At 34.8% G+C, this 22,057-nt stretch overlaps 2 protein-coding genes across 5 annotated transcripts; both read right to left on the bottom strand.

Annotated features, from left to right (window-relative positions):
• Positions 1-1,386: 1,386 nt before the first annotated feature.
• LOC113050925 (ubiquitin-like-conjugating enzyme ATG3) lies at positions 1,387-5,967 on the bottom strand. 3 transcript variants are annotated; one of them, XM_026214390.1, is made up of 12 exons: positions 5,738-5,967; positions 5,186-5,227; positions 5,037-5,086; positions 4,340-4,410; positions 4,120-4,227; positions 3,978-4,027; positions 3,192-3,294; positions 3,062-3,096; positions 2,827-2,982; positions 2,590-2,717; positions 2,440-2,508; positions 1,387-1,792 (listed from the first exon to the last, which is right to left on the bottom strand). In XM_026214390.1, exons 1-12 carry the CDS (start codon positions 5,807-5,809, stop codon positions 1,711-1,713), a joined length of 966 nt encoding a protein of 321 aa, XP_026070175.1. In that variant the 5' UTR covers positions 5,810-5,967; the 3' UTR covers positions 1,387-1,710. The 3 variants fall into 3 exon arrangements, with proteins under 3 accessions (XP_026070175.1, XP_026070176.1, XP_026070177.1); XM_026214391.1 differs by having other exon boundaries at positions 3,192-3,276; XM_026214392.1 differs by having other exon boundaries at positions 3,192-3,252.
• Positions 5,968-8,781: 2,814 nt separating this feature from the next.
• LOC113050924 (DDB1- and CUL4-associated factor 6-like) lies at positions 8,782-20,933 on the bottom strand. Of its 2 annotated transcripts, none has more exons than XM_026214388.1 (19): positions 20,604-20,933; positions 20,290-20,351; positions 20,122-20,214; positions 19,843-20,025; positions 19,319-19,432; positions 19,073-19,208; positions 18,346-18,557; positions 16,859-16,952; positions 15,426-15,533; positions 15,223-15,318; positions 13,619-13,736; positions 13,441-13,538; positions 13,244-13,361; positions 13,029-13,070; positions 12,171-12,309; positions 10,710-10,866; positions 10,396-10,484; positions 10,122-10,227; positions 8,782-10,044 (listed from the first exon to the last, which is right to left on the bottom strand). In XM_026214388.1, exons 1-19 carry the CDS (start codon positions 20,692-20,694, stop codon positions 9,992-9,994), a joined length of 2,109 nt encoding a protein of 702 aa, XP_026070173.1. In that variant the 5' UTR covers positions 20,695-20,933; the 3' UTR covers positions 8,782-9,991. The 2 variants fall into 2 exon arrangements, with proteins under 2 accessions (XP_026070173.1, XP_026070174.1); XM_026214389.1 differs by having other exon boundaries at positions 20,290-20,347; positions 20,604-20,929.
• Between the last annotated feature and the right edge of the window lie 1,124 nt (positions 20,934-22,057).

Here is a 22,057-nt window from a genome sequence, read left to right as displayed (position 1 = left end):
TGATTGCTAGAAAATGCATTAAATAGTAGAATTGTAATAGTAAATATACAGTATATATACAGTACAGACCAAAAGTTTGGACACACCTTCTCATTCAAAGAGTTTTCTTTATTTTCATGACTATGAAAATTGTAGAGTCACACTGAAGGCATCAAAACTATGAATTTACACATGTGCAATATATATATATATATATATATATATATATATAACAAAAAAAGTGTGAAACAACTGAAAATATGTCATATTCTAGGTTCTTTTGCTTTGATTACTGCTTTGCACACTCTTGGCATTCTCTCGATGAGCTTCAAGAGGTAGTCACCTGAAATGGTCTTCCAACATCTTGAAGGAGTTCCCCGAGAGATGCCTAGCACTTGTTGGCCCTTTTGCCTTCAGTCTGCGGTCCAGCTCACCCCTAAACCATCTCGATTGGGTTCAGGTCCGGTGACTGTGGAGGCCAGGTCATCTGGCACAGCACCCCATCACTCTCCTTCTTGCTCAAATAGTCCTTGATGACTGCAGTGTGACTCTACAATTTTCATAGTCATGAAAATAAAGAAAACTCTTTGAATGAGAAGAGAAGGTGTGTCCAAACTTTTGGTCTGTATTGTGTGTGTGTATGTATGTATATATATATATATATATATATATATATATATATATATATATATATATACACACACACACACACACACTTTATGCTTAATAACATTTTCTGAAGGTTTAGCACTTCCTTTCAATGATTAAATGAAAAATGTATTCAAATTATTAAGTAAAAAAATTATTATTTTTTGAAATGTTGCCCCTCCAGGGTTATTTTCAAAACTATACAGTTTTGCTACAGAAATAGAAATTTCTCCAGCCCCAGAGTATTGAATACAAATATTTGCTGAGAGCCAAATAAACAAGAGCATAATGAGTTTTCAAGGTAGCATTAAAATGTAATATGCATAGAATTTCCTTCAAGATACTACACATACATATATTCATGATAAATTGGTATATTTATCTTTGGACAGAAAACACACCATAAGCTTTTTCAGCAGGTTCAAAGCCCAGGTTTCATCTTCTCTTCCTCCTGTAGAAGTTAAAATCCACACTTACAATAACTTTTATATGTATCGATTGTATAGCTTTTGACTTTTGGATTGTGAATACATTTTACCACAACAATGGTCTGGATTCAAGACATGGATTCCAACATTCAAAGAACAATGTGTTGCTGGTTCCCACTGACTTCCATACTATGGAGAAAAAAAAAAACACTACGGAAGTCAGTGGGGACCAGCAATGCAGGTGAACTATCCCTTTAAGACAAGCTGGCAAGTAAGTAGACATGTCCAACACCAGACAAAATGATTCTGATCATACAAACAACACCCCACATATCTGACAGACATTTTTATTTGCCATTAAAACAAGAGAACGTCTTGTTATATGAAACATAGTTTTTTTTCTTTTAAACGTAAATAGAAAATAAAACACTTTTACTTTCAGGATAGCATTAAGAGAAAAAGCTGAAGAATAGTCAGAAAAACTGGATTTATATGTGTGTGGCTAACCATCAGATTCCCCAGATCTCTTCCCAGGCATTTCATAGAACATTCCCAGCATCTTTCCAGGACACGGTCTCTTTTGAGTTTTATATCGTCTCTGCTTCCTCAACGCAGTTACAATACTTGTTGTCATAGTTGTGGTCGTAACAGTAAGTTACATGGTGAAATGCCTTGTGTAATCATATTCTATTGTAGGAATGACAGCTTGCACAAATTTCAGGAAAATCAGAAGATACCTGGAGTTAGGAAAGTTAAAGGAGTGTTTTTTTTTTTTTTTTTTTAAGTTACTCATGAAACAACATAAACATCAAGAATAAATCTACAAGCTGCTTGTAGTTTAAGCATACTATGAACCATACTTTTCTGAATTTATGTTTCCTATGATTTTAAAATCCTTTTGACCAAAAAGAGTCCAGCATACATGGGGAATTCTTCATTAGAGTTTAAAAACCCTCCCAGGATGCAGGGTACACCAGTAGCCAAGAACATTTAAGATAATTTTTTTAATTTTAATTAAAAATTTCTTTAACGCATATAAAAAAAAAAAAATTCTTGAACACCAAATCAGCATATTAGAATGATTTCTGAAGGATCATGCGACACTGAAGACTGGAGTAATGATGCCGAAAATTTAATTTTGCATCACAGGTGCATAATATATATTAAAATAGAAAGCGTTTTTTTTAAATTGTAATAATATTTCACAAAATTACAGATTTTACTATATTTTTGATCAAATAAATGCAGCTTGTGTGAGCATTTAGATTTCTTAAATTTAAACTTGAAAAAAAAAAATCTTACAGACATCAGACTTGAACAATAGTATATGTGCGGATGCATATAATACTGTACTACAACCCACTTCTTTTTAAAGAAAGGATACATATGGACCCCAAGCTCTCCTCCTCCTTCCGCTACGGTTTCAATAATCTTTTTCATAACCTCTGCATGTCTGACAAATGAAACCAAGAAAGCATCTTTTTAGTTCACTGACTGTAAATGAGAGGTAAATGCATGTAAAATTTGTATTTACCTGCATGGATGCACAGAGCACATAGCAGGTGGAGGCAGGTGGGGATGATTCTCAATGGTGACGGTCTTTTTAACATGATCCTGGCTGATATCTTCATACATCTGATCCACCGTTAGAGGCTGTCTGTCCTAAAAACAAATGAGCACAACATGCAGGGTTCAATCAAAATGTGTTTTAAGTAATGGGAGTAATTCAGGAAAGATATGGCCACAATATTACATCCTAAAGCAAGATCACCTCATCATATCCAAACAGCCATAGTCTTGGGGTCTGGTAATATTTATCATATGTGATGTAAAGATCATAAGTTCTTGTCTGTAGAATGGCATCTTCCCCTCCAGCTTCTGTCTTGGTTTTACTTAAATCTGCCATTTTACTTGTGTCAAGAGTGGCCTAAACAAAAAAATTGAAATTTTATTTTTCCAAATCAAAACATGTTGTTGAATAACTTGTGTTGAGCATATTTTCTTACTTCATCAGTCTCCAAAAGTCCACTTTCTTCATATTCTGCAATATGAATATACAATATCCAGTTACCAGAGGTGACTGTTATTACCAACTGATAATGGGTCATGAAAACTAAAACAAACATGCAGAGCTACCTTCCATGTCTGCTGCATCTCCTTCATCATCATCGTCATCACCGTTTCCACTTGCACCCGTCTGCACGTTCATATTCATATTGTCCTTCACATGCATACAAAACTATATATACACTCACATTTATATACACCTAATATGATTAAAAGAACAGTTAACCAACAAATAAACATTTACTCATCCTCAGGGCATCCAAGATGTAGATTAGATGCACAACAGATCTGGAGAAAGTAAGCATTACATCACTTGCCCACCAACGGATCCTCTGCAGTGAATGGGTGCCGTCAGAATGGGAGTCCAAACTGCTGATTAAAAACATCACAATAATCCACCAGTCCATCCCCTGTTGTGCTCTCACATCAAAATCCACCGGCCTATTTGTTTAGAACTGTTTTTTTTTTCTTTTGTAAAGAGTGCTTGATCTGTGCATATTTCGCTCCAGATTCAAAGATGGAACGGTTTCTTTCAAACACACTGTCAATCTAACGGCACCCATTCACTGCAGAGGATTTATTGGTTAGCAAGTGATGTAATGCTAAACTTCCCCTAATCTGTTCGAATTAGTGGTTTACCGATATATCGGCCGATATTTGGTATTTTTTTTCAGAAATATCTGCCAATATTTTCCATTTTACAAATATCGGCATCGGCTGATAAGTTTTTCTGCTTTGCCTATGTGTTTGAGGCGGGACTTTTATTATGACAGCACTGAGAACTGTTTCTTTAACAACTTTAAACCAAGTAATTCATCATTCCATTCTTGAAGTGGTCAACACAATGCTGCCTACCTTATTATCCAATGAGATTTCCTGAACTGCTTCTGTCACCCCTGTAACACCTAGCAACACAAAAAACAAAAAACATAAGCGTAGAAAAAAAACATGCTTTTTAGAGCCACCCGATACTGTTCGTTCAGATTGGGTTTAATACCAGAGTTGTGATAGGTATCCACCCATCCCCCATCTCCATCATCCTCTTCTATAATGACCTCCAGCTCATCGGAGTACTCCATCTGTTTACAGCGCTTGTAACATGGAACTGAGCACCAAAACAACCATATTGTGAGCACAATCATCAAAGCTCCACGCAACGCAGCACAGCTGATTTATACTACATTTCAGAAACTGACTAAGGTTCTCAATTCCTTTACCATTTCGGGTAAATAGAAACTGCTTGTCTTTGGGCAGATAGGGCTTCACCTTTGCTTCTTCTCCAGACGACCTTAAAATAAAGAAAACATTCTTACTCTAAAAAGCCACAAGAGAGTATGTGCATAAAGAAGTAAGCTCATATGAAGTCCTTCAAAAAAGCACTGTGAAGCTCAATTTTTAAAAGTATTCTAAAAAAAATTACTTTTCCAGAGCTAGAAATTAAACTTGTAAAATCCCCTCATATATCAATGTTTTCCAACACAATGGGAATTCTGGTGCTTAACTAAAAGCTAATTGAGAGAGCAAAATTAATTAGGAAATATAACAGTTTACATTCAGATGTGTGTGTTTTAGCTTAGTTTAATGCTTGTAATGTCTTATTTTAAAACATTTCAAGTGATCTTGCACCCCCATTCTCCCAATGGCCAAGCTGTGAAGCCTTTACAATTATTTTAAGATGTCTAAAATATTTATAGTAATAAGGGAAGAGTGCATTACAATATATTGCAAACTTCTGATTGGTCCTGAATACTCTTTTGCGTGTGTACATACCAAGCCATATTTTGGAGACAAATTTGTAGCCAAAAGTAAGCTAAATATGATAAAACCTCCCTTTGCAGACATTTGTAAAAACAAAAACAAAAACAAAAAACACAAAAACAACAACGATGTTTGCACATGTGTTTGTGTTCTTGCCATTTCCATGTGGGGCAGTGATGAACCAGATGATCTCCTGCTGCAACAAACTGCACAGAACACAAAACATGGTTGTGCTTGAATCATTGTGTGTAAATCCTACTAAATTGATAATTTCACACCATAACAAAATCAAAATGCACACTCACCTCCTCTGGAGTTATAACCCCAGTTTCTTTAAATTTAGATTCCTGGAAAAGGGGGACACATGATAAGATGTTATATTTTCTAAGTAGTTTTAATATCAGGGTTCAACAATGAAGATGGTCTGGGTGTCAGTGAGCTTTGCCATCTCAAATGCCAGCTGACAAACCACACCTTCCTTTTTTGATAATTTAAATCGGTCCCCAAACTGAAGTTGTGTGAATTTATAGCAGTCATGGGGTAACGGAAAATGGTAGCAATGCATTCACATTTGATTTACATTTATGCAGTTTGCAGACGCTTTTATCCAAAGCAACATGCATTGCGTTAGCAGTAGCGTCTACTGAACTGTGGCTCATCTGACAGGTTTCATGTGTCGTGACATGCATACATGGCTGGGACTGATCTCTAATGACATCAACAGCATTGGTTGAGTAGTTCCTGCTTACGGGTCAATGCAGCTAAAATTTTACGCCGTTATTAAACCCCACATTTAATATTTAATGCTGCAGCTACTGGATACAGACCACAAATAATGCTAACACTCATCGCCTTACCTTCAAAACTGGCGTTAAAAACTCGGCCACTCCCAGAGCAGTGCCTTTCACCGAGTTAATGACGTTCTGCATGCTGGAACAAGACTCTCCGAGATAGATTAATTCGCGAAGAGATTCAAACGAATTATGCTTGAGACACACTACATACAGAGTCTGTTTAAATAACGTTTTTTATCGGGCTACGCCACATGACCTACATCAGCTGACAAACACTTCCGCATCCCAAATATCACGAGATTACCTGACACCTATTGGCCATTGCAAGCAAAACGTATAAAAACTTCTGTACGGTTAAAGCTTGCAATTTATTGTATTTCTGTAGACGTTTGATTTTATGCATATAGAAAGCCTTGAGAAGAGCTTTGGTCTAACAAACAATGAGACAAAAATATAAACGGTTTAGATCGAAATGCAATCTGTTTTTAATTTACAAAAAATTTGTAATCATACAAAAAACATTTATTCGACCATTTCATAATGCAAATAAATATTTCGACTTGAAAATTTAAATTAGTTTTCACCATAGGTTTTCACATATCGTGAGGGACAGGAGACGACATTATGGTGTAATTACCATAGACTGTATAAAAACAAGTATTTAACGAGATATATATATGCCATGTTTTATAAACCAAGCTTCAGAAGACTTGGGATCAGGGCTGCAACTACTGTTATAATAATTGACTAATGTATCTGTTTTCTTCTTCAATTGATTAAAAAAAAGCCAAATTCATTTTCAGTATTTTTTTTAAAAGTTATTCTACATCCTGATTTCACTCCACAAAAATTTCCTCTAAATTGAATGTTATTCAGAACAGAACGAGGAAGAAAAATGTAAGAATAAAGCAAACATGTCATAAAATAGCTTTTTTTTTTTTTTTTTTCTCATTTCTGAGATTGACAACTTCACTCCCCAATTCAGTTTTACTGAATGGACAGGCACTACTCAGACATTCTGCAAAATATCTCTATGTTCCACAGAAGTCACGAGAAGTCCAACAGCCATAACCAGCTATTTGTGTTTTTAAAACATCTTTGTGAGATGATCAAGCAATGGATCTGCTGCCTCTTCAAACATATCTCTGGTCTGGATTTGGATGACTTGCCTGTGCGACCGGAGTCTACCATTAAAGTTTGCAAATGGATTCTCACTCCGTTGACCCCTCATTACAGCCAGCATGCTGACGCTGGGAGCCATTGACAGGTAAGGAGTATTATAAAGAGAACACATTTGTATCATGCAAACTCAATGAGCCAAACACTTCCCAACAACTCTTATTGTTCTATAAATCAGTTTTATATTCAGGAGTCTAGACGTTAAACTCTGCATCCTGTAGCTGAAGTACTATTGAATGGTTGCTTTGTTGTCTGGTTGTTTGGCCCTTGCTGCATTGATTTTTAGGCTTGGATGGTGTGGATATCTACAAACCATTAGAAAACAGACTAAAACAGGTTTTTGAAAGTATGCATGGCATCTTGATCTAATGCTTTTGTATATTGTAAGGACTTGCAGTTACGTTATTTATTTAATTGCATGTTGTTCCAAACCTAAATGATATGAACAAAATGAGATATTTTGAATAAATATAGTGTTAATAATATAGTGGTATAATAATATAGAAAAAATAGAATAAAGAGTGTTCATTTATAACTAATGAATTAAATTGAATACATGTGATCTTAATCATTATTTCCAAATAAATTTGTAAATATATTTTTCGAAGTATTTTATTTTTTTTTACAAATATCAAATAATACATATAAAATATTCATTCGTATATATCATGTTAACTGTTATTGACCAGTCGCACCTCATGATATATCCCGAACTAACATGATCTTGCCATAAAAACTTAAATTAGCTGAATTCTGAAGTCATCTGAAGTCATGTGATAGCAAACCAGGTCAGATCAAAATTTAAGTAATTAATCAGTAAAAATGTTGCTCTTTAGGTGCCTTAAGATCATTATTAAATAATTAATTTGAATAAGATTGGTTTACAATTAATTGAATGTCCTTAATGTAACTTTACATACAGAACATACAGTTCTTGAAATGTCCAGAATCATAAAAATTATTTTGGTTCATTTTCAACAATCCCAGAGTCTGTTAATCGAGGCAAGACACCAAAGGTGAGTGGGGGAAAAATATAAAAGATATTACCATACTACAAAATTTAATATGCACTCAAAAACATATGTTTCCAAAGCAACAATTCGAGCAAATTCAAAGCCACTGAGGGTTTTCTGGATATTTGTTTTTTATCATGTTATAACTTTGAAAATATTGTCAACAACCAGGAAAATTTAGATTTTCACCATGTTTTTAGGAATAACATTAAATAATGTAAATTATAATCTTAATAATCCTCTGTAAAAAAAACCCTTCAGAATAAATACTGGAATAAAACTAGAAAAACTTAGAAGCAGAGATTGCAGTTTACTTGGTGCAAAAGAAAACACTCATTTTGAGAAAATGGCCTTTAAATAAATAAATGGTAATGTTTTTTGGGGTTTTCATTCAATTAGTATAAAACAACACATCAAGAAAATACAAAATTACATGAGTTTGCGTGAAATAAATTTGTTTAAAAACCACTGCTGTAGATACAACCGCTGTCAGGTGTGATATCATTGACACTGTTCACAACACATGCAAAAGCTATTTGAGTTTATTGACAAAATTGTTCCTTTTAGGTCAGAGTTAAAACAAATCGATATCTAAAACTAGGTTTTGTGTTCTGTCAGGTACTATTGCTGTGCTGTTCTTGACATTCTACCCTATCAAGATCAAGGGGAAAAGAGGTATGTATTAGTAGAAACTTAATTTTCTGTCAAGCTGCTTTGCAACAATTTGTAACATGAAAAGCGCTATACAAATGGTTTAAACCAAAAAAATTATATATATATATATATATATATATATATATATATATACACACACACACTCAAAACAAGTCATTTTAGCTCTTCAAGGGAAATAGCTCTTTTTTCAGTTACATTTCCAACTAATTCAAACAAATTACGTATATACTCGAACAGGTGAATATTTCTCAGAATAGTTTTATTAAATAAATTCTGTCTAGGAACATACCATAAAGTCTTATCCACAAAAAAAGTATATTCTCAGGAAACATTTCCGGGCATCTTATAACACTACATTGGGTAAGTTGTCACAATGAGAACCTGCCATTAAATAACATTTAAACAGTTTAATAACAATTACCATTAATGAGCCGTTTTAAAATATTATTTTTTGCAAACAGACAATAAAATGAATACAAATGGATTAACTACATTCATAACATGCACATGACAAATTGCCCCTTTTTTTAACCCCCAAAAAGTTCAAGTTCAGTTTTGTTTTTAGCATTGTTTACATATTTCTCTGCTTTTAAAAAACTGTGTATCACTTTGTCACATTTTTGTGTCATATTTACTAAGTCACACATGGCCAATCGTGCCTGATTGAATACAACTATGAATAGTGCAGGTTTAGACCTGCAAAAAAAACACTATCCATTATGAGTGCAAAGTGGTGCTGTTTCAAGCACAGAGCTAATAACATTGTAAAACTACATTGACAATATTTAGCCTTCTATACGAGTCACATGGGGTCATGATACTTATATAAAATATATATATATTATTTAAATTCCACATGCAGGTGGACATTTTATTATCTTTTTTAATATAGCTGTATCCTATATTGCATTTCAAGGTGTAAACGTTTAGTATTCTTTTTTTCAACCATTTAAATTATTGATTTAAAAAACACTCATTGCTCATTTCCTTTTATATCTTAAATGTCTTTCTGATAATAAACAGCACTTGTATTTCTAAATCTGTTTCTCACAGTGGTCTGTATGTAAAGATGTCTAATGATTAGTGTCTGCTGAACATACAGTAATTTGTATGATCTTTCATTTGGATATTTTTACATGACTGCTAGACAAAACTTTTTTTTCTCCATTTTTTGACTTTCATATGCGTACTCCGAGGAAAAATAAGTATAATATATAAAATATTGACAAACACCCTTTAGATAAAACTTTTAGATAGGCTTCCATAGAATAGTTCCAAACATAATACTGTCTCAATCAAGGAATAAAAAAAGGTTTACATCTTGTAACTGAGTTTAAAAAGATAAAAAGGTAATATATATATACTCAGAATAAAAAAAAGAAAAAAAAAAAGAAAAGCAATATTCCATACTATATATATGCAGTCTTTCTGATGCTGGTACTAAACTCATTCATTCATCATTCTCCTGTCCAGAGCTGTCTGATCGATCTCCTTCAAAACGATCTGTAAACAGTACAAAAATATATATCTGTAAACATGCATATAACATAATCTGAGACTGTTATGGGGTTTAATCAGACCTGTTCTGACGTGGCGGAGAGACGCCAGCATTCTCAGCATGAAGGACACTGGGACTGTGATGGTATTTCTGGTCTCTTCAAACATCCGCTCATTGCAGAGAATTACCTGCAGAGGGAGACAACTTACTCAGAGCAAATCACGGTGCACTAACGCCAGGATTACGTCCTTGCCTGAATGTAGATCATTTATGATCTTTAACTGCATGCAGCCAGATTGGCAGACAGAATTAGAGAAGAATAGGGTAATGAATGAACAAACTAAGATTGCACTCACCTCTTCTGCCAACACTCTGTTAAATGATGGAGACTTCTGCGTGGGCGACCAGATTTTAATATCGTAATCAATTCCAGAGGAGGCAAGTACTATGATAGACAAACTAAAATTATGAATTCATTATGCAATCAGAGAAAATGCATTGTAACAAACTAAAGCATGTAAAATGCATTTTCAACTAAAAAAATGGAAAGGATTTAAACTTATGATCTTTTTAAAACCTTCCTCAATCCATTACAACATGCCTGCTTGGCAAAATGTCTGAAAGCCCAATTTCAATTTCTTGTTAGGACAAAAACCCTGGATAAACTCACATGGCTCATATGGGTGAGGCTGCAGACAGTTGACGACATGATTGTCAGCTTCCATCAGCATCACATGCTCTCCTGTGTGTCTGTCCCATATAAAGATATGGCCACAGTCTGATCCGCTCAACACAAAGTTATTACCCCAAAAACATGCCTCTTTGGTCTAAAGAAAAACAGAAAATCAGTGTGCAATCCAGAACATCTGAGATGCCTTAAAGGGGTCATATGATGATGCGATTTCAAGTTTTCCTTTCTCTTTGGAGTGTTACAAGCTGTTTGTGAATCGATAGGATCCCTAAACTTGCAAAGACTGAAGTTTCAAACCCAAAAAGATATCCTTTATAAAAGTTAAGACTCGTCCACGCCCCCTAAAACGCCTCGCTTAAACACGCCCCCACATGTCTATGTCACAATGTGGGAAGATTTGCATAACACCACCCAAATGTTCCTGCAAAGAAAGGAAGAGTAACTTTTATTCTCACTGTTGCTGCCGGCACCATGTTGTGAAGACGCTGTTCATTGTGAAATCGAAAATACTTTGTCCTTCCATAAGTTGACACAACTAGAAATCAGTGGTTAAGTTGTCTTTACAAAACTGTTCCAGAATAGTTCAACCCAAATATTCAGATGTGTGAAACATTTTATGGAGGACTGTTTCCTGAGAGAGAAGACTACAATGCCGGCTGTTCTGACTTACAGTCTGTAAGTACGTTTTCATATGTAAAGGATTTGTACGCTGGCCGAGAGAGCTCAATGCGCTGCAACTTCAGAAAACAAATGCAAATAGAAAAAGCACCAGCAAATCAAGAAAATTGACAACACGCGCTGCAAATGCTCACAACACATCCAAATAAAAAACACAAGCAAATAGAAAAAACACCTCTAAATTAAGAAAACAACTTCATCAATTTGACAACACATGCACTGTATTTTGCAGTGCTTTATTTGGTTGTTGTGAGCATTTGCAGTGCATGTGCTGTCAAATTGATGAAGATGTTTCCTTTTTTTGCAGGTGTTTTTTCTGTTTGCAACGTGTTGAGCTCTCGCTGCCACTGTAGATTCAAACGCGAGTTTTGAGCAGTGTAGAGCTTATTTTTTGTCTTTTCTCCGATTACAAACGCAGACATGGTTTTATGTATGCAACGCGTAAAAACAGTTTAAGTCTTTATAATCTGTAATTATGTCCCCACTGGATGCAACAAATGGCTTGTTTGTAATGGTTTTATTGTTTTAGTCTTGTCGCGCCTCTCTTTTCATAGTAATAATAATACAATTAAGAAAACAAATTATTAAAGTTATAGTTCACCCAACCAAAAATGAAAATTCTGTCATCATTTACTCACATGGTCCAAAAGAGTATGTGGAGTAACTTGATGACCAAAAATATTTAAGAGAGCTAAATATTATATGTGATAGAATATGAGAATGTTTTCATGAAAAAGATCAAAATTAAATTATTGACTTCACCATTGTCCTTGAGTTACGGTGGCCTTCATAGGTCATTTTTACAACAGGTCTCTTGATATTGAGTGCCTCGACCTCTGCCATCTCTTCCCGCTCTTTTCTTCGCCGGAAAATATCCTGTATCCGAACAGCTGCTGTTCGCCTACCAGAAAGATGTGCATATATAAGTTTATGCTTATGTTAAATATTATGAATATTATGACTAAGAACTGCTTTCTATGATATTATATTTTAAAATGTAATCTATTTCTGTGATCAAAGCAGAATTTTCAGCATAATTACTTCAGTCTTCAGTGTCACATGATCCTTCAGAAATCATTCTTATATAATGACTTTCTGCTCAAGAAACATTATTATTATTATTATCAATGTTAAAAACAGTTGTGCTACTTAACATTTTAGTGGAAACGGTCTTAAATGATTCAGGATTCTTTGATGAATAGACATTTAAAAAAGACAGCATTTATTTGAAATAAAAATCTTTATTAAAATAAAAATGTCTTTACTGTCACTTTTGATCAATTTAATGCAGCCTTACTGAATAAAAGAATCCCCCAAAGTTTTGAACGTTAGTGTATATATTATACATCACAAAAAGATTTATTGCCATCTAATGACAGATTCAGCTTTGCATCACAGAAAAAAAGGCATTTTAAAATATATTAAAATAGACAGTTATTTTAAATTGTATTAATATTACATAATATAAACGTTTTTGCTGTATTTTACAATTATTATATATTTTTGTATATACATGTATTATATTTTAATCGCTTTATTGTTTTAAATGATTACATATTTGTTTAATAATATTCTTTCAAAAACTTTTGAGTAGTAGTGTATGTACAATATATTTTTCACCTCAGAACTCGTTCACCGATCACTGATTCCCTGAAATTTAATCTGAAAGCAGCAGACCAAAAAATTAAAAAGTGAGTGGTAAATTACAACAGCATTGTGTTATTAATGTGATAATGACAGGCTTACTGTACAAAATAAAACCTGACAGGATGATCACAAGGCTAGTATCCCCCTGAAGGAGTTTATTTGCTGTCTGAAACATTAATAAGATGAACCTCTGTGTGAGTGGAGGCTGGTTGTTTGTTGAGGACGTGTGGTTGGTCTCCTCACTGTTGTCGTCCTGATCTTCTGTTGGCTCTCCAGATGTGCTGTTTTGTCTGTTTGTGTCTTCAGCTGTTGACAAGTTCACAAACTTGATTGTAAAGTTCACAGCAGTGCGACATGCATGCTTTTCATTTCCACAAGGCCTAACCTGGATCCGCCTGTCCTGAGCCTGGTTCTCCAGAGCTGCCTTCCTGTCCACTGATACCTGTGCTATTGGGACGTCCACACCTCGGCCCAGCATCAGTCCTGTCAGAAACGAGCGGTACAGACACAATGAAAGACCACCAGTCAAAAATGGAGAAAGCAGATGCAGTGAATACACTAACCAATGACTGGTGAAGTCCAGTGTGATGGTGCTGGTAGAGGTGCCTTCTGGACTGTAGTGCAGACTAAGAACAGGCTCTGCTGAGGCACTGCTGACAGACACAGAGGAAGCGCCCCTGTCTGGATATCATGGGTTAAATCAAGTTAAATCATGGTTCCTACACATTTTCCATTTTAAAATGCCATACTTTTCCAGACCCCTCAGTAGATCTTTGTAGAGCCTGACCGATATATCGTTTTGCCGATATTATTGGCCGATATAAGCCCGTTGCAGATATATCGGTATCAGTGAATATGCCACCGATCTGAAAAGTATTTATTTTTATTTTTATTTTTTTTACAGAAGAGCACGCTCCATTGTTTGCTGCTGGTGACCCTGGTCAGTATAGAGATGTGCGGATGAGCTCAAACTTCACCCGAGTCTGCTGCTTCAAATATATTGTCCGCCAACCGCCTGCCACCATCCGCACCTATATTTAATCATCACATTACAATGATTCTAATCCTTAGTTTTGCATGATGATACGATGAAAGGATGGCTCATTTTTAACAGCAGATTCAGTGGCGCTAGAGCTGATCTGCGCATCACGGCATGCTTCTGCGGCGCATACGGCTCCACAGCCACCAGAGCTGATCGCGGGAAATCAGTCAATGCTTATGTTTATACCGGCCGCGCACAGAACTCGTGCTTATCACATCAGTCACATCACATTTCCTAACTAGGTGTCTACACAAGACATAAGCAGCGCAACAAAATACAATAGAACCCATTATAAACAGTGTTCTCTCTACACTGGATGCGGCCTGACACGGCAATAAATCCTGTCAGTAAACTGATGCCTCGTTCTATTTATAACGTACTGACACAAAGGAATAATTATTTTCACCAGTCACTTTGTCACGTCCGGTGTAGACATGGTGTGTCAGCATAGTTTGTCAGTACAGTCACATTTACTAGACTCAAGTAACTTATTTGCATATCTAGACTTTCTATCTTTTTCTTTCTTTTATTCAAAATGAAAAAAAAAAAAAAAAGTTAAAATATAATTATCGAATATGATCCATCAGACTTTTGAGGAATGTTTATTATATCTCCTCATCATAGTACTGCATTGCATTACGTGTTTTGCCCTCACAATAAAAACTATTGTGTTGATCATAAAACTAAGACATATTATTGGGAGATATAGAGTGACTGATATTTATATGCATTTTCTGTAAGTGGTCTGCTATACTGATCTTCATTTACATTACAAGCTATCAGAATTTCATCTTACTTTTAGGACATATAAATATCAGCACCTGCACCAAATTGTGTATTTTTGCTCAATTTGCGTCTCTGAATATATCTGAGATGGTTTTTCCTCCTTGAATATGGTATGAGCTCCATATTCTCCTATATCATACTAAATTGCACAGCCTGATGCATCAAATATGATCCTCTCTATCTCTATATATTATATATATATTTTTTTTTTTTTGTTTTTTTTTTTTTTTTTGTTTAAAGGTTCAATAACATTTAAAAATGTAAGGTTTTACAGGGGTTAAGAATGTGAGCTTATCTGTAAAGATGCTATTGTAAAAACACATGAGGTTAAGGATGTACCTTGTGGAGTAGATGACCTGGGATCTGCTGTGTCTTGTGCGTGGGTCAGTGTCTCTGCACTAGGCTCAACTTGTGCTAGTTCAGAAGTGGTACTTCCTGACAAAAAAAAAAAGAATTAACATAATATGTTTGACCTCAGATTTTAAAAATGATACTTTATAACAATGAGAATTCAAGGAAGATGAAAGCAGCTTTAATCTCACTTCTTGTGCGCGAGTGGGGTTGATCTCTGTTACTCTGCACTTCCTCGTACCACCTGGAAAACATGTCTGACATTCTCTGCATCAGTGAAGCACTGGAGCTGGTCTCTCCTGATCAAGACAAAGAAACAGTTCTGTTTCCACCACTAAATAAAAAGTTCTCACAATTCTGACTTTATTTCTCAGAACTGTCAAGATATAAACTCCCAGTTACCTTGCTTTATTTTTTTAAACCGTGTTTAAAACTTGAGAATTAAAAAGTCAGAATTATGAGTTTATGCCACACAATTCTTAGAAAAATAAAGTCAGAATTGTGAGATAAAAAGTAGCAATTACCTAATTTTTTTTTTTTTTTTTTTTTAGTGGTGGAAACAGGCTTCCATAGCGAGGGGTGTTTTGACCAATCACAGAACACATTATTGTCACTAGAGATGTGAATCGCCTCACAATTCAATTTGATTATGATTCAGAGGGTAACGATTTGATTCTAAAACAAATATTCTGATGCATCACAACACATATTTTCCTCCAATTCTTTTATTAATAATATTTACTATGTAAATCATAATATAGCTATTTTTGTTATTTTATCTTTGTTATTTAAAATAAAAGCAAAGATGGAAAAAACTGTAGAATCATTCAAGTAAGAAAAACAATAATCAATAGTCTTTAGCGTATTCATTACAAATAAATTAGTGATTCCCTCTTTTCTTTTATTGCTTCTTAACATTGAGACAGACGGCCTATTTATTAAGATAACTATAATGCACAGATCTAATATGGGCATCATATGTTGTCTCCCAACAGTTAACCAAATGTTCACTTAAGACATAACAGATTATGTTTATGTGAATCCTCACCAAGACAGATATTTTGAAATACTGTAATTCTTTGTGCTTGGGTATATCATGATCACATGCTGTCAGAGAAGCGTCTTTGTGCACACGCTTCAGATGTATCAGTACTTTCCTTTTCATGGCTTATTGCTCTTAATAACTCTTTTTTAAACATCAATAAAGTCCGTAAATCCCCACAAATTCAATTAATTTACTTGAGTGATCAAATCGCAGTGGTTACCAGCTCACTGGAGGTGAAGACTAACACTGAAATAATAATTCAGTTTGTTGCATTAGATTTCAGAACACTTGAAATATACAGTAGCACAAAAGTCTTATGAACCCTGTTAATTCTACTTTTATGGTGCTTTATGCAAGCTCCAATTTATAAATTTTAAGTGCATGGTGAGTAGAACGACTAGCAATTATTCAAACTGTTCCACAGAAGAAAGCATGTCATAGATAAATAAATATTAGAGAATTACATTTTTGTATCACCTGATATCCAATCTTCCATACAGTTTACCATGTTTAGTTTTGATATTGGTATGGTTAGGGTTGGTATTCCAAACATGTATCATGAGTTAATATGCCTCTTACCATCTCGCTCCCTCTCGCTCTCTGGGCGTGCACGAGGTCCCGTGTCTGACCAATCACCTCTTATTCTGAGACGCTTCACAGGAGGGTGTAGCAGCTGAAGGTGACATCAACAGTCAGTCAGTCAACACACAGCAACTGCAACACTGACAATGACCCTCTAACTGGATTAACACCGCAGAGTTAAGGCTCTTCTGAAAAATTCTAAATTCACTGTAAAGACATGACAGCGCATTAAAAGCCAGACCAAATTATGCCTGCTCTGAGACATCTCAGCCGCTATTAGTATACAATTGTAACTGCTGTGTAAATGCCTTTGTGCCACCACTGAGTAGCATTAAACAGCCATTGAGTAGCAGCGGTTCTCAAACTTGTTTGACCACGCCCCCTTTTAAAACTACATGAAAAATTGATATCTCTGTGGAAGATTGTTTTTCTGCCACAGAATAAAAACAACAAGGTAACTGCTGTTTTTATTTCACAAGTCTGATGTTTTTCTTAAAATTTCTCGCAAATGCAAGTTTACATCTCAGACTCAAGTGCAGTACTGCAGTTTATTCCCTGAACAAATACAACCAGATAAAGCTAGACTATGGACAACGAAACATGAGGGATATTTTTACACACAGACACTTATCCCTAACAAGAGACACCTGGAACAATCAAGAAAAGGGCCCAATGAGAACATAGGACACATGAATACAACAACCAATCACAACATGACACACTGACTAGGGGAGCACATGACAAGAAACATGAAGGCAAGGAATCAGATGATAAACCAGTAAACATAACCACGGCTAAACCACTAAATAAAATACATGAAAACATGAGCATGAAACAAAAACCATCGTGACACAATTCTCTGCCTTTTTTTTTTTTTCTTTGTCTCAAAATTCTGTTTACGTCTTGAGATATTGACTTTTTACAGTGAATAATCAGTTTACATCTCACAGTTAATTTTTGTTTCTGCCACAAAATAAAAAACAAAAAAAAATTTTCACAACTGAAAATTTTCATTTCACAACTGCAAGTTTATATCTTAGAATTAAGAAAAAAGTCAGAATTGTGGGATAAAAATACAAAAATGTAAAAACAAACAACAAAAAAGTTAGAATACCGAGATAAAAATCTGCAATGACCTTTTTATTATTATTTATCCTGTGGTATTGCACTTCTGGTTTATTTGTGTCTACAGTAGACGGTCATGTAACTTCTAATGCTGTTTTAGGAAAGGCATGCAAGCTCTGCCCAGCCTGAGTTACACAGCTGAGAACACGCTAGGCATTCTGGGAAAACATAAGGATAAGCCCCTGGTACAGTATGTTCTTTACACAGAACCCCTGTTATCATGTGTGTTGAGTAATATGGTGTTCAAGATGGTTTCAACACTATTTGACTTGAGCAATTAAATTGCTTCATTTAATTTATTACTCAACACCAGCAAATACACCAGATTTAGACCACATAAAAATGTTTCTCAGACTCACCCCCTCCCGCTTGTTTTTTGGCAATTCGTTTAATTTAGCTGCCTTGTCATCTTTAGGGTCAAACAGGTAGATGTAGTCTGAAGAGAAGCTGGCGAGTATTTCTCGGCCATCAGAGCTGTAACACAGTGAGGTCACACGGCACGACTGTCCAGTCAGGTGAGGAGGCACAAAACGAACACAGAAACCCGTAGCTCCACTGCTAGAATGGCATCCTGGGGAAGATAATAGTATCATTAAAAGAAAGATCTACCTGATTTATAAAATTATAAAAAAAAAAAAAAAAAAAAAAAGATTAAACAAAATGCAAAATCAAGCATTTTAAACAAATAAAAAAAATGCTATTCTTATGCAGATGGTCAGATGTGTTTTTCATGCGTAAAACATTCTTATGCTGCTATTAAAAACATAGAGAAGAGACTGTTAAGACAAAAGAATTGGCATCTACAAATTATTTCACTTTTATAATATTATGCACTTACAAGAAAAAAAAGTACTTAATTTTATCCATTAATAACTGATTAGATTAGAAGGAAAAGGGGTTGGTGAAATCCATCGAGACATGACAAATAATATTTTGTGTGTATATATGCATTTGATTAAAGATTACAAAGACATCTTTGTCTTAGAATAACATGCACTGATAAATCAGACACATGAGAACTCGAATCTGAATTAGGAAACTAAACAGGGTTTATTATGATTTCACGTTGACTTTATGCCAGAATACCTGTAAATATGGTTCCCAGCATCCTCCTGTCATATATGCGGACTGAACTATCCGAGCAGCCCAGGGCGAGATAATATGGCTCAGTGGGCGAAACAGCCATAGAACTGACCGCCCTGCGACAGTTAACCAAAATGTCCTGGTTCAACCCAATAACAAAAAACAGAGACAGCAGAAATAAATCAAATTGAATGTGTCCCAGCAGAGCATGACCTTTCTTGCTATTTACAAAAAGAGCTCAGTCCGTACATCTTTGCAGCTGCTTTTGCCACAGCCAGTTTTTACTCTGACATCAAACCATCGAACTGTTCCATCTTCTCCACATGAGAGGAAAGAGTTTGGGTCGCTGGGTATTGTGAGAACCTGTAAATAACAACAACAACAACACCAATAATAATAATAATAATAATAATAATGTAAAATCCTGATAGTGAAGTGGAAAAGTAAAAAAAGTTCCAAATTAATAAGTTAAATATTTATATATTTATTTATAATGTAAGAAATATTTTAAAATAATATAGAAATAAAATGTATTGAGCGATAGAGAAATAGGAATATATAGAAATAATTAATATTTTACACATATTTATAATCTTTTCACTTTTTTGTGAGAAAATGGGGATATATATATATAGGATAATGTATTGCTGATGTTATATTTTAGTAAGGGACTCCCTAGCAAGCGGATCATCATATTTGGGGGTCCATGCCATCAAAAAGTCTAAAAACACTTGCTAAAACATTAAGAGTCAATGGTCGTGATGCCCTTGTACCTGATAGGCTGTCCCGTGGTGGCAGGTATATTTGTACTGGATGAGCTCAGGGCTGCGGGAGATGTTGGTGTAATGAATATTTCCATCTCCTGCTGCAGAAACAATCCAGTGATCGCTGGACCCAGGCATAAACCTGGCACTGTTGATGCTGGCACTATGGTTAGATGGGACCGTTACAAGCACCTACAGAGTCCAGAAGAGACAGAAGAGACCATGAGGTTACATGTGATTTCGTACGGAATGAGTGTCAGAATAAAAAGAATAAGTAGGTTAACTCACCTTCCTGCTGTAAGGATCTGTGATGATTAAATTGCAGTCATCTGATCCAGATAAAATATATTCACCTGTGTCATTCCAACATATAGTATTTACCTGAGAGAGAAAAAAAGAGAGTATTATTAGTATTATGTAGCCTACACTGTACTTTAGGATTACAAGTATACTCACACAGCCATTATGCACATCAAGTGAAGCTTCAAGTTTCAGTCTCTGGACAAACTCCAATCTGTCTAAGAACAAAAACAACAACTAAAAAGTAGTAGTTCTAGTCATCTAGTGATTTAGGTCCTGATTAAAAAATATAGTATATATATATATATATATATATATATATATATATATATATATATATATATGTATATATATATATATATATATATATATATATATATATATATATATATATATATATATATATATATATATATATATATATATATTCTCTAAATAATACAGCAAGTATTACGATATAGTTGTCTTACCTAAATAGTTTGTTCGTATAAAGTTGGTTCTTTCATCGACACCGATAGAGCGTTTTCTTATGTCCCAAATAAGTTTATTCTTCCGAAACATAGTCAAACAGTTCTTTCAAAACTGTTATACAGCCTGTTGCTTTGTTTACGCTCGTCTAACTCTTGTCTAGTAAAACCCAGACAGCTGTATTCTCGTATATTACGCAAAACCTACTGGCGTAACGATATAGCCTGCAGACTGACTGGTGAATAAATCTTTTGAGTGAACTGTTTCAAAAGATTCGAGTCACTGAGAGAATCAACATTAACCATTAACTGTCCAATATCTATAGCTGAAAAAGCCAAAACCTTCAATTGCCATTTTCAAGATGCTTACACTGTTGTGCACTAAGAATGTATACAACAAAATTTTTATCTTTTACCGCAAGCAACCTCTTTAAAATAATCTCATGTTCCGGTAATCGCAAACGATTGTTATTAGTCCATCTACAACAGCGCTGAGAAAAGTAACATGAACCACTTAAACTTCCCCCAGCGGTCTACTAATTTATCTGAATTAATAACAGAAATAATAATCTTATTCATTAATGTAATATCTTGGAATAATGGTTTACTTTAGCAGCTATTAAGTGAAATCATTTATTAATTGTTCATGCCTGCCACCTTGATTTCTTGAAAGGCAGGCCTACTCAATAATCATCTAACTATCCATAATCATTGCTTTATATTTATTTTACACTATATATTTCATTATGCATTATATGTTTATTTATTATTACATGTCATACCCTCATATTTAAAAATTCTCATGCAGTGATTGTTATGGATTATGTTCTTAATATCACTAGGCTACTTTATCATAGACAGATTTCAGGAGGCTTGGACCCGATCCAGCCAGCTAAAGTGTTCCTTTTAAAGCTAAACATACATCAGCTGCCATCATTGTTTAAAGGGCTCTTCCCATTTCCCCTTCCTGGAATACTCATTATCTGGCCCTTATTTAATAAAATACAGCTTTAAAATGTTAACATGAAGCTGCCCATACTGCTCCCCAGCACTCCAATCCCTGTTACACTGACATTTACACACCATTTACTCACAGCACATGCTGCTCCTCGGCCACATTCAGGCCTTCATTTAAGGCCATTTCCTCTTTAAAGGCTGTGAGAACCTTCTTTCTGAAGCAATTTTTGTGGAAAAGAAACATTGTCCATTATGTTCATTGTGATGACAGAATGAATTAAACACAATGAAGGAATCAGGATGGTGAAGTCAGTGAAGAAACAATTAGAACTAACTAGTCTGGTCTTTATTTTTTCTTGGATCATCTCAGGCATCAAGACAAACTTTGTTCTCATTCCATTCTGAGGTTTCTGAGAAATTCAAGGTGCTTCTATGCTGGATGAGATGACAAGGAGACATGCAGAAATAGAAGCACACACAGTTACACACATATTCAACTG

Source organism: Carassius auratus, chromosome 31, assembly GCF_003368295.1.
Source record: "Carassius auratus strain Wakin chromosome 31, ASM336829v1, whole genome shotgun sequence".
In the NCBI taxonomy this organism is placed as follows: domain Eukaryota; kingdom Metazoa; phylum Chordata; class Actinopteri; order Cypriniformes; family Cyprinidae; genus Carassius; species Carassius auratus.
Note: the sequence above shows the minus strand (reverse complement) of the source record. Positions and strands in the feature narration are given on the sequence as shown.

Excerpts from the sequence above, each read along its gene's own strand:
- LOC113050925 (XM_026214390.1), bottom strand. The coding sequence starts at position 5,809 with ATGCAGAACGTCATTAACTCGGTGAAAGGCACTGCTCTGGGAGTGGCC. Across the intron at positions 3,097-3,191 it reads AGATGCAGCAGACATGGAAG|AATATGAAGAAAGTGGACTT; the intron begins GTAGCTCTGCAT and ends TTCATATTGCAG. Across the intron at positions 2,509-2,589 it reads TGCTCTGTGCATCCATGCAG|ACATGCAGAGGTTATGAAAA; the intron begins GTAAATACAAAT and ends TTCATTTGTCAG.
- LOC113050924 (XM_026214388.1), bottom strand. The coding sequence starts at position 20,694 with ATGTTTCGGAAGAATAAACTTATTTGGGACATAAGAAAACGCTCTATC. Across the intron at positions 20,026-20,121 it reads CAGATCCTTACAGCAGGAAG|GTGCTTGTAACGGTCCCATC; the intron begins GTGAGTTAACCT and ends TGGACTCTGTAG. Across the intron at positions 16,953-18,345 it reads CAAAAAACAAGCGGGAGGGG|CTGCTACACCCTCCTGTGAA; the intron begins GTGAGTCTGAGA and ends TGTCACCTTCAG.